This window comes from Mytilus edulis, chromosome 8 (genome assembly GCF_963676685.1).
Source record: "Mytilus edulis chromosome 8, xbMytEdul2.2, whole genome shotgun sequence".
NCBI lineage: Eukaryota > Metazoa > Mollusca > Bivalvia > Mytilida > Mytilidae > Mytilus > Mytilus edulis.
This window is the reverse complement of record NC_092351.1, coordinates 67,937,518-67,950,855: the sequence shown is the minus strand read 5'-3', so window position 1 is coordinate 67,950,855 and position 13,338 is coordinate 67,937,518. Positions and strand designations below refer to the sequence as shown.

General features: G+C 29.7%; 1 protein-coding gene across 13 annotated transcripts in view; it reads left to right on the top strand.

Moving 5' to 3' along the window:
• The window catches only part of LOC139486843 (coiled-coil domain-containing protein 169-like), a 46,121-nt gene that overhangs the window by 10,265 nt on the left and 22,518 nt on the right, over positions 1-13,338 (top strand). For all 13 annotated transcript variants that reach the window (XM_071271894.1, XM_071271895.1, XM_071271906.1 and 10 more), the window contains 2 exons: positions 7,828-7,874; positions 9,396-9,491. In XM_071271894.1, the coding sequence (XP_071127995.1) occupies positions 7,828-7,874; positions 9,396-9,491 (143 nt within the window). The remainder of the gene's footprint in view (positions 1-7,827; positions 7,875-9,395; positions 9,492-13,338) is intronic.

Genomic DNA, 13,338 nt, shown 5'->3' with positions numbered 1-13,338 from the left:
TTTGGCTGTTTTATGTTTTTTGAGATGACACATATTGAAATAAGCTTGATGAATAAACTTTTGAATTATAAACAAAACATCTGTTGTAGATGGAAAAGTTGATTTTTTTAATAATGCTAGTAAAATCAATTATTTTCTTCTTAAATGATGAATTGGATGTAATGGATGACAATTCAAATATGTGATTGACATGATTTAGAACTGTAGATCTCTTTTATTAATCAGTGTCTCTGCTTGAATATATAAAGTTTACGACTTGAAAACTGTACAGTAAGAGACTACACTTAATAATGCATTGAGTTGTTCACAGTATTAAAAGGAATCCTGGTTTGTAACAGCAGTTGTCACTTTTTGAATGAAGCACTATGTGTCACAATCATGTAAGATTCCTTTCTCTGAGATTTCCAGAAAAACAGGAGTCTGATGAAGTTAATGAATTAGTTATGTCTGTTTGAATTCCATTATTGTTACATACATTTCTATGACATGATCCTTTAATAACTGACCAATACTATGGTGATTCCAGGCTTTCATTCTGTTGTATTTATGAATAAAAGAAATTGTTGAGTATATTTCAGTGTCAGTGAGACTTCCGTTAACACAAAAACTTTCAAAAGACACTATAAGATCAAAACAAATCAACTCAATTGGTCTTTTTTTCAAATTTTTATTTAATGTTCTCATCTTAAACTGCTAAGCCAGCTTTGCTAAGTCATGGAAGGTATAATGTTGTGCAATGTCCTTTGACAAATTCCCTGACATTTCATTGAATTTGGAGAACATTAAACTTAGATACCAAATTCAATGATTGATGATGATTAGTTAGTTAGTTTTAAAATTTCTACTCCCTGCAGTTATACAGACAAATTAATCAAAACATTATTGGAATGGTCTAAGATCTTTACAGATATTTCGTTTTGTGAGGTTGGGAATAATGTAATAGGATATGGTGTATTAATTCATTATACAAAATCCTTACATGCTTCAAACCCAAATCAAAGGGAAATTTGAATTGACAATGTGGAAACTTTATACCATACTTTCATGGGTGATCAGAATCAAAATGTTACGTTTCAATCAAACAGGCAAGAAAATTGCATCCAATATTCTGTTCTTAATTTAGATACGAAAACTGTATAAAGATCGAACCTTATGTGATTTATTATTATGCATTGCTCTATTAATGCATTACATATGTTCCATTGAGTGCTTAGAGGTATAAAACTTTCATTTTTTTTCTCTGACACTATATGCCAATATCAACTTAACCATATCAGAAAAAACATATCAGAACATTTTTATTGAAATTTGATTTCTAAAAGATATTTTATGCACATGTAGTTTTAATTTTGTAAACTTTACTACTGATTCTATTGATTTTTTATTTTGATTGGTCATTTTTTTTCTTCAGAAAATGTTATTTTAAGTCTTCAAAAGACCATTTCAAAAGCAATTGCTTAATTGTTTACTTAGAAAGTTGGTGAGTTAGACAATTTTAGGCAGTAAGAAATACTGTTTTTGTAATGTCTTTTTTGTCTTTGGTACTTTATAGCTTTTTTTTTGGTTACAAAATAAAAGAAAATATTTTATATGTATTTCTAGTTCATTGGTAAAAAGTTAATGTTTTGATCACATATTTTTGATGAAAATTTGCATAAAGGTTATTTTTTACCTGATTTAATCAAAATATGTAATAAAAAATATACCTTCATCAGGCTTCATGTGCTACTTTTTGTGTAAAATGAGGTTGAAATTTCAGATATTTGTTAAAAATTCAGATTTGTTGACATATTATTCATTTCGAAAGAATCATATAACTTTTTTTTGTTTTAAAAGATAAACAAAAGCTATTTTTTTGTTAAATTTTTTGTAATACATTATCTATATAATAATCCTATATATCTGTGCATTTTTTTTTTTGTCGAGCTTGCAACTTTAGTTGCAGAAAGCTCGACATAGGGATAGTGATCCGGCAGCAGCTACGGCGGCGGTGGCGTTAGCTTACTTCTTAAAAGCTTTATATTTTTGAAGGTGGAAGACCTGGACGCTTCATACTTTGTATATTGATGCCTCATTTTATGAAGTTTCCGTCAGTCACATGTCCAATGTCCTTGACCTCATTTTCATGGTTCAGTGACCACTTGAAAAAAAAGTTCAGATTTTTTGTAATGTTGAATTTTTTCTTATTATAAGTAATAGGATAACTATATTTGGTATGTGCGTTCCTTGCGAGGTCCTCATGCCCGTCAGACAGTTTTCACTTGACCTCGACCTCATTTCATGGATCAGTGAACAAGGTTAAGTTTTGGTGGTCAAGTCCATATCTCAGATACTATAACCAATAGGGCTTGTATATTCGGTGTATGGAAGGACTGTAAGGTGTACATGTCCAACTGGCAGGTGTCATCTGACCTTGACCTCATTTTCATGGTTCAGTAGTTATAGTTAAGTTTTTGTGTTTTGGTCTGTTTTTCTCATACTTTATGCAATAGGTCTACTATATTTGTTGTATGGAATGATTGTAAGGTGTACATGTCTAGCGGGCAGATGTCATCTGACCTTGACCTCATTTTCACGGTTCAGTGGTCAAAGTTAAGTTTTTGATTTTTGGTCTTTATCTAATACTATATGCCATAGGTCAACTATATTTGGTGTATGGAAATATTTTATGATCTATGTCAGTCACGCAGGTTTTCTTTTACGTGACCTCATTTTCACGGTTCATTGCACAGTGTTAAGTTATTGTGTTTTGGTCTATTTTTCTTAAACTATAAGTAATATGTCAACTATATTTGTTGTATGGAAGCATTGTTAACTGTACATGTCTGCCTGGCATGGGTTATCTGACCTTGACCTAATTTTTAGGGTTCATTGGTCTTTGTTTAGTTATCTTGGTTAATGTTAAGTTTATGTGACAGTTGTAATAAAGCTTTATACTTAGGACTATCAACATAATATCATAATAAATGATTAGTTAAGAAGGCGAGACATTTCAGCGTGTGCACTCTTGTTTAAAGAAATAACTAATTTTTATAAAATATTCGTGAATTTAGAAAAAAACGTGATGTTTTGCTGTATATTTATCCAATTTCAAAAAAATGGCATTATTGACTTTTTTTATGAAAATTGGTACATATAATCTAATGATTGTCATTGTGAAGGATAAACAAGAAATAATGTTTTTCCCGTAGATTATACTTTGATATTCTCAATTCTCTAATAATATTGATAGCAGTGCTGACTATCAATTATAAGTAATCTGCAGATTAATTCATGCAATAAAGCTTCATATTTTTCTAACCACCTGCTCTACATAGAAATGGGAGTGATGATGCCCATAAACACAAAGTTTTTGATAGAAATGCATCGAACTCAAAAGTTGTCTTTTACATCATTTACATTGATAAATTATTTGCCAAATTATATATAAAGATACTTTTATTTACACGATGTGCAATTGTCCTAATACGAGAATTTATCGGGTCAATAAAATTCATATTTGGTGAGCAGTATTAGGACAATTGCACATTGTGTAACAAATTCATTCTGATTTGTTGTATAATACAAATTTATATATTCATATTCAAATTCAATTATTAGGACAAGATTAACTAAATATATTTAGGCATTTATTCTGAAACTGTGACAAAGGAAAAATATTATATGACTATATATCAACTAGAAAATAATTTGTATTTATTAGGTCAATGGTATATAAGGGAGATAATTCCAATTGACATAATAACAAAAATGTACTGAAGTTTATTAGGACAATATCAGCCAATCAAATTGAGAATAATTCAAAATCAGAATAAAGATATTTGTCAGCTGTTGAAATTTTACAATGACAAAACTAACCTCTCTTTCTAACCTTGTTTCCTATTTAGATTTATTTTAAGTTAAACTTTCCTTTTTTCAGTAATTACTCATTCCTTCACTTATTGACAAACATGTACACAAATTCACATGTGTATACTGCTTTAGGCCTGAAACAACTGGATTCATAAGAATTTATCTCAGATCCCCACCTGAGGTATTTTAGTTTAAACACTCATATTTTTACATTATCATACCATATCCATGTTACACAGCTTTTTTTTCATCAGTACTATTATATAATATTTCAATTCCATTTTTTCAAACAAATTGCTACCTTGGTTTATTTGAATTCTGCATGAGCGCTCATCCTGAACAAAATTAATGTAGCATAATTGAGAGTAACTACTTTATCTGTCTGTCTTATCTGAAACCATCTGTTTCCAGATAATTATAGTAAACTTAGGTTTATGACCTTAAAACTATTTACTCTTTATGTAATGAAGGTCAAAGTTTGATTGTCACAGTTACTGCAGTTACTTTAAATTTCATGAGTTAAAGCCCTTTACAACTCTAATTATTACTTACCATGAATTACAGATTAATTAGATGGCTTATGAAATATAGCTTATATTACAATTATTAAGAAACAAAATTGGACCCTAGCTTGTTTATCCAGCCCTTTATAGCTCATTCTTTAGAACCTCATGAGTCAGATAATAACACAACTTTTTATTACATACTTAAGCATCAGAATATGATAGATAGGGTATCTTTTTTTCCTCGATTTGTAAACATTTAACAAAAGGGGGATGCATGTTGTGTCTGCAACTGCTTGACTGTCCCTATAACTGATTTTCAGAAATATGGTTTCACAGAAACTTTCTTATATACTGTAATGCTATTTACACTTCCTATTATTTTATTTGTTGATTTAAATGAATTTAAGGGTTTCGTTTCCTTTACAAAACAAGAACTTGACTATTCTTCATATAATATATGTGAAGTCATTTTGTATCTGCAATTCCTCCTCGATGACTTATTGGAATTCATATATATTATCTTACATGATGTGATTTTGCACTGAGTTAATTTATGATTTGTTTGTTGGCACAGTTTTTTTTTGTTTCCCATAAATAAAATATAACTGTCAAATCAATTAAAAAAAAGAAATTGGGAGTTTGAATTTTTGAATTTTGCAGGAATTTTTAGCTCACCTGACCTAAAGGCATCTATCATCCATGGTTCGTCGTCACATGATAATTCAGAGATCATTAATTATTGCAGTGAGTCAGGGGAGGCACTCCGAGCTATCTCCCCATTTCTTGAGATATTTTATATAAATAACTATGTGAACACTTATAAGTTTACGACTAAAGATGATGTCAAATTTTATACAACATTTAAATAAGAAATGGAAACAAATAAAAAAAATCTTTAAAGCGATATTTACTCAAATTCAAAAACTCACTGCAACAAAATTAATCTATTTGTATAAATAATAAAAATCATGGCCCCTTATTTTGCATACCGGTAATATTACAAAGACTTAATTTCTTGATTTTTTTAAGACATAAGGATAAGTAATATAAAAATATGAAGTAAACTATTATATTAATTTATTTGCAAAAAGATGTTAACACAGTAGATTGTTGTTAGGTTTGTCTTTAATTAAAACTAAAAAGTGGTACACTTTGGTATAGACTAACAATTAAATTGTTAAATAAACTATCATAAAGTTCTTCTCATTTCATGAATATAGTATTGAACATATGTAAATATCTCTGTGTTTTCATCAATATTTAAATCTTAGCAATCCTGAAGTAGAACTTTAAGATTGACATTATTTAATATCCTCAATTTTTACGAAAAAGCTCATATCTCTGATAGTTGTGATATGAATAGAAAAAATCGGATTGTCTGACAAATATGTTAAGATTTTTTAGCTCCTTACTGAAATTGTTACTGAAATTATCTTCCATTTTTGCTATTTTAGTTAGTGGTTTGATTTCTTTGGCTTTTATGTTATATATAATTATATTAGAGGTTGTAGTATAATATTTATATTCATCTATTATTTTTCTCTTTTATTTTCAAGGACTGATGAAAGTTGATTTCTTTTTATGCAGGAAAGAGAAATCACATGTATTTTTGCTAAATAGCATTAATTTTTTACAAGGGCTTTTATTGTTTGTAATATGAAGAAGTATAATACTGGTTTATTTTCTGTATTACAATTTTGGATTTTATTGGCTAAAATATTGTACATCTTGGTTTTCAAATCTTTTGGTCTCTAGTAAACAGTTCTTCATTGAAAGTGTCATATAAGTAGTATCTTGTTGATTATTTATTTATATGTATTTGCTTTTAATTGTTTTATTTTTTCTGCTTAATTATTTTGTTTGTTTGTTTGTGGGTCTTGTCTTTTTTTAATTTCCTGTTCATGTGTCCTCTAAAAATCATATAAGAAGTGATCACTGTTCAAAACAATTGTATGGGATTTTTATTTTGAGTTCCTTTAATTTATTTGAAGAAGACTAACTTACTTATATGGATGGTAGTTTTTGAAAGGTGTAGAAGCCTATTGATTAAGAGAGAAAGTTCAAGTGTAGGTAAATTTGTTAGTGACTTTTTACTCCCTGAAAGAAAGAAAAATTAACTTTCATAGTTGCATTGCTTCGGATGATAACTAAGTATGCTGTTATGGATTGTAACACATTTGCTTTCGACAGTGCCTACTTTTTATTGATTTATATTTTGATGTCATTGAAGGGGGACTGTTGTTGAGTAACCTTTGGATCCAAGTCTTCATACACTTATGCTGCAGGTTCTAGGGATTAACAAACTGTCACATAATTAGTACATAGGTGCAAACTAGAAAAATGACAAATGAGCCAGAGTAAATGTTTTAAATATTCATTTATGTTTATATACTCTGATCGATATGATGTTAACTTTTGTAAAGGAGATGGGGCAATAAGACCGTTATTTGGCCCAAATATTACTGCAAGTTTTAAAGTTATCCAAATATTCTTAAATTTGTCCTCACTAGACTAAAATACAATGTATTTAGAAAAAACAACAAATTTTACATTAAACAATTTACAATGGCAACAAACAATGACAAAATTTATATATTTAGTGAAATTTCTTGATTATCCTTGCGTTTCATCAAATTTTAAGTATGTTTTAGATTGCCAAAAGTATATGTGCATCCAAGAAACAACTTTATACTTATTGAGATTAAGCAATAGTTATAATAAAGGTTCTTTTAATTTATTTTGTTGTTTCTTGGCTGCACACTATTTTTTCATAATAGTAATGGCACTTTCAAATTAAGGCACCAAATAATAAAAGAATAAGACAACAGCCAAAATATCCCAATTTGTGCTATTACAATTTATGTTGTAGTTCACTGTTCTACATAAAGTTGTATATCATTCATTCTCAGATACCAACTGACCTACAATCATTACATTGGTGTAATGACTATAAGGATGAGTTAGGGGAGCATACAGTTCCCAATTGAAATAAGTGATTCTAACTTATAATCTATTCTTCATTTACCTTTATAAAGTTCTATTTTTCATGTGAGTTCTCAAATACTAAGTGACCTAAATTTCAGGGAATTATTTTATTGATATAGAGGGATTCTCTAATTTTTACAATAGTTGTAATAGTAGCATATGCGAGGAAATTCATGAAGTATTAAGTACTCAACCAAGAAATTTTCTTTGGACAATTAATCAGTTGATTTTTGTTTCCTTGTTTAACTCTGAATTGGTTAGATTTTAAAATGTGCCTTTGTTATTTTTCCAATAACATTCTATCAATCATTAGAATTTCTTATAAATCTGCTGCTCTGAGAGTAACATTTAGATATTTTTTTTTTAAATAAAATGTTAGTTAAATGAACAAATTGTTTAATGTATATGATATATATCTATATGATAGAAAGATGAAATTTTCTATAGATGTTTGAAAATTAATTATTAAGTTTTTGTTTTTTAGCAGGTAAAACCCCTAGAGATATGAATAGATTTGATGATTTATCTGATGTAAGTATTTCACTTCTTTTACATATCTTATGCAATAATATTGAATTAGATTTGATGTACTTTTCCATGTTATAAATATTATACAACAGTGTTTATTATTATTGATATAATATTGGAAAAGAACATATGAATTGCATATCAGTCCTTACCAGTGGCAGAACCAGAAATTTTGTAGAAGTTGGGTGGGGTTTGGGCACTAACTGCCTGAGTTTGGGCCTGCTCCAGGCATGCCTCAGTGATTCCCAAAATAATCAACCAAGTGTTCCACAAAAAGGGAGGTGTTGGGCTACCATCTAAATCCGCCTCTGCTTACCATATTGAATAAAAACTTATTTGCACAAAAATGTTAGGTTGGAAAAGAGCAATGCAAATGAATATCCCTAATGGTTACTGTAGGTGGAAAAGATTAAAACAGGCTGGCAGAATTTTTTCACATTTTGTAATAAAGAACCTTTAATAGCTGACAGTCTTAATTGGAGTATCTTTCTTTAAACATATGTTCTATGACCCTGTCTGCCAACCAAGATGGGTGACATGGCCAAGAATAGAACATAGGGATAAAAGCAAGTTTTGTTGAACCATTTTAAATAGAGAAAATCTGACAAAATCTGACAAGGCAAAAATGTTCAGTATTTTTTAGCTCTACTAATTGTTCATATACATCAAAACACTCAGTTGGCTGTTTATAAGAAATAATGCCCTTAAATTGTAACCAATTTTTTTGACATTTTTGCAAGTCAGTAAAACAGATACAATACTAACAGTAAGTGATAGCTCATCTATATTTGGTGTATGGAATGATTGTATGGTGTACATGTCCAATTGACAGGTTAATTAGTTCAATGGTCTCTGTAAAGTTTTGTGGTTTAGTGTATTTCATTGTTCATTGAACCTTCATATTAATGCAGATTTTTAACATAAGTTCAATCATGATAAGTAAAGTAGGTTAGATATTTTTGTGTGAGTACTCTTATTATAGTTTATTCTTATGTTGTGCTGTAACACCACTTTCCCAGATTACAAACATTTTTACACCTGTCATGTTCTGTTTCTGCCTGTAATTCAGTGGTTCTCCCTTATTACATATCTGTTTTCTTGTTTAATTTGTTTAACATTGCCAGAAACTTTTATAGTTTTGCTCGTTGTTGAAGTGTGTATAAGGGATTATACTGTGATGTAGTTGTTAATTTTTATGTCATTTGGTCTCTGCTGGAAAACTGCCTTATTATCAATAATGATCATGCAACAACTTCTTATTCTTATATAACAGATTTATAAAAATCTAATTAATTTTCAAGTTTTTGTTATGACTTAATGAATGGTTCCAGAGTACACATGCATTACGTAATCACAGAGTGTACCGAACAATATATTATTTAGGGTTTTTTTTACAGAAAAATTAAAATTCTTAATAAAAATACTTAGACAACAGTCATATATAATGATAAATGAATACATAACTTAAATGTAGTGGATAATTGTGTTGAAAAAAATTAAATTACAGCTTTTTATAATTTGTAGGCAAATCCACATATGATAAGAATGTTGGAAAAAGAAAAACAAATGTTGTCAAGTCAACTGAGAGATTTGGAATGGAGATTAGATCAGGAGTCAAAGGTAAATGTACATTTGTCATGATATTATTGTCTTATTCTTTACTCTTTTTGTCATTTCTTTCAACAATGTTTTAGAATCAATGTTTAAATTTTGTTCCCCTAAAAAAATATACTGATTGCCAATATTGTGGTCAAGCTGACAACAAAATAGTTTATTCTGAATCCAGATTTTCCCCATAACTTATAGTTATAAACTTTGAAAAGATTTATTTGATTGGAAGCATCGAAAAAAAAATAATCTGATTCAGACAAATTTGAATTTGAAGTTAAATGGTGGCTCACTAATGTATGTGGTGTTGTTTTTTTTAGATCTGTCACGCACCTACTTTTTTTTTATTGCTATAATAGTTATAAAAGGTACCAGGATTATAATTTAGTACGCCAGACGCGTGTTTCATCTACATAAGACTCATCAGTGACGCTCATATCAAAATGTTTATTAAGCCAAACAAGTAAAAAGGTGAAGAACATTGAGGATTCATAATTCCAAAAGGTTGTGCCAAATACGTCTAAGTTAATCTATGCCTGGGATAAGAAAATCCTTAGTTTTTCGAAAAATTCAAAGTTTTGTTAACAGTAAATTTGTAAAAAGACCACATTATTGATATTCATGTCAACACTTCGGTGTTGACAACTGGGCTGGTGATACCCTCGGGAACGAAACGTCCACCAGCAGTGGCATCAACCCAGTGGTGTAAATAGTTATCAAAGGTACCAGGATTATAATTTAGTACGCCAGACGCTTGTGTCGTAATAAAATTCAAATGATTAGTTTACCTTGCATAATAATCACAATTTAATTTGGTGTTGGGTGTGTTAATTAAATTACTATGCGTGAATTTTTCAAGCTTATCATCATGCAAGCTCTTGAATTATAGGGAATATCGTACCTTTACCAACTTGTACCTAATTATACCCCATGCAACGAAGTTGCGGAGGGTATAATGTTTTTGACCCGTCCGTCCGTCCGTCCGTCCGTCAATCCGTCAGTCCTGTTTCTTGTCATCGCAACTCCTCTCAAACCACACAACAGAATTTCACTAAACCTTTTTGAGATAATAAGGACATACTATGTAGTTGTGCATATCGACGGGAAATTGCGATACAATTTTTTTTCTAGGAGTTACGCCCCTTTGAACTTATTTACTTTAATGTATTACTGCAAAAGTTTGTCATCGCAACTCCTCTCAAACCACACAACAGAATTTCACGAAACCTTTTCAGATAATAAGGACATACTATGTAGTTGTGCATATCGACAGGAAATTGCGATTCAATTTTTTTTCTAGGAGTTATGCCCCTTTGAACTTATTTACTTTAATGTACTACTGCAACAGTTTGTCATCGCAACTCCTCTCAAACCACACAACAGAATTTCATGAAACTTTGTAGATAATAAGGACATACTATGTAGATGTGCATATCAACAGGAAATTACGGTTCAATTTTTTTCTAGGAGTTATGCCTCTTTGAACTTATTTGCTTCAATGTACTTCTGCAACAGTTTGTCATCTCAACTCCTCTGAAAACACACAACAGAATTTCATGAAATTTTGTAGATAATAAGGACATACTATGTATATTGACAGGAAATTATTATTCAATATTTTTTCTTATACTTATTTAATTTCTCCAATGACAATGTGGGGACGTGGGGTATGTGAGCGTGCTCACTAAGGTTCTTTAATTTATAATTATTTTTTTATCAACTCATAATTCTACCAACTCATACTGTGTTTGTTTATTGAATTCGTATAAAGTTGCACATTTAAAACAACTTCAGTTCACTCATTGGATCTCTGACCATGTCTCCAATTTAACAAATTACTCTGTATCATTTCATCTTTGAAAATTGTGCCATAAATGCATCTGTATTGATAACCCTGGATAGCGGTGTACTTTTTCCTACTTTGGACTCTAAAAACCTGACATTTACAATTACATTCAATTATTGAATATACCATAAACATTACTGAGGTCACAGACAAAATATTAACTCTGAAAGTTTTAGAGGTTCTGATGCTTTAAACTTTCATCTGATAACAATTTGTCTGTTATGTAGAGACAAACTTGCAGGAAAAAGAAATCGGACATGTTTTGGCGAAATATGATTTTGTGAAATGGGCAAATGTGAGCATGTTGAGAGTGTTTCAAATAAATAACTATATTTTTATATGTTTAATTCATGTGGAAGCTAGCTTTATGACATAAAAAAAGGGCAAAGTTCCTGATATAAAAAAAAGTACAACAACTCACACCAATTGAAAAAGTCAGTTAAAAAGTTAATTATTAGAAAAAATAGATTTGCAGCTGAAGATCTAGTGCTGTGTGTCCTCATTTACTATCAAGGGAGAAAACTGATGAATTTGTTACTTTTCAAATCAAAGAAATTCATTCTCTATACTGTCTTAGACAATATGTAATACAAATTACGATTTAGTTATTTATAGGCAATTAATATAATTAGATGATACACAACACTACTACAGGAATGTGTATGTGTAGTTTGTGTACAAGTTGGATGAGTTGCAAAGGTACAATAACAACAACAACAATTCTATATTTTGTAGAGGGTAAACACAGTTTTTTTTGTAATTTATTTTTATTTCATCTAAAACACAGCTAGCTATATAACTAAGAGGGGGGTAAAGGTTGGGGTATCTTCACAGAAGAAGGCGAAATAAAATTGCCATTTCATGATGAAAGAACAATTAAAAATTATTTGCACGTTGATCTTTTTACCGATTTCACGAAAGGCTGTGAATAACAAACCTTTTTCATGGCTGCACATGAAATAAAAATGGCAAAACATGTTGCACGAAAAGAACCCTTTACCACCCTCAACTAATCTTCCCTGAGGCTCTCATCTAAGAAAAGCATAAACAAAAATGAAAACATATACATGGCAGACATTAGTATAAAAGTCAATTATGATGATAACTTGATAAAGAAATGTTATGAAAATAAACATGATGAAATTATCAGTATTCAATTTCAATAAATGATCTGCTATTTCGTATTTGAAAAAATTAACATTTGAAATATTTCTTTAAGATAATGGCAAATTATTCAACAAGAATGGTCCAGAATACATAAAAGATTTGTAATACAATTCTGTTTTTGGTTTAAAAAGAGTATGAGGTTTCCTTATACAGCATTTCTCAATGCCATTATGGGTATGGATTTTTGTCTGAAACAAAATAAAACTTGCTAGTACCAAGATAAGATAGGGCATCATTCTTAAATGTCATCTCAAAGGTGATATTTTATTCTCTGTTCAACTGTCATCCAGTTTGAGTGTTGAATAAGGAGTAGGAAGGATCAAAAGGGTTTGAAGTACTATTCTAGCAGTTGTGGTGTACCCAAATTTCTATACCTCTGAAAAAATACTTACTGACCATTCATCTTTTCGTGATCAGGGAACATAGTTTAACAAACAATATTATTCACTTCACTAATATAACCATTTTTTAAATTAAATTTTGGCATCAACCCAAAGTAGTTGTTGACTTGTTTGATACTCCAAATAAAAATTCTGGTATTAAAGCGGTTTGTTGAAGACCATATACATGAACATTTACTTTAATACAGAGATCAATCACATCGTAAAAGATTTAGCAAGTTAAGCTTTGTAAAACTGAGCTTTTTGCAATTATTCCTTTTTGCTCATGTTAAACCAATCTATGTATATATATATCCATTTGATGCATAATACTGTTTAATTAACTCTTGTGATTTTTTAATGTAAGCATACCTGGATTTTTTTCTCTTAAATAAATCAAAAATAGCTCCATATTCTAGCTGCAAATTCTTTATTCCCAAACTTGATAAAAAAAATGATTGCTAAA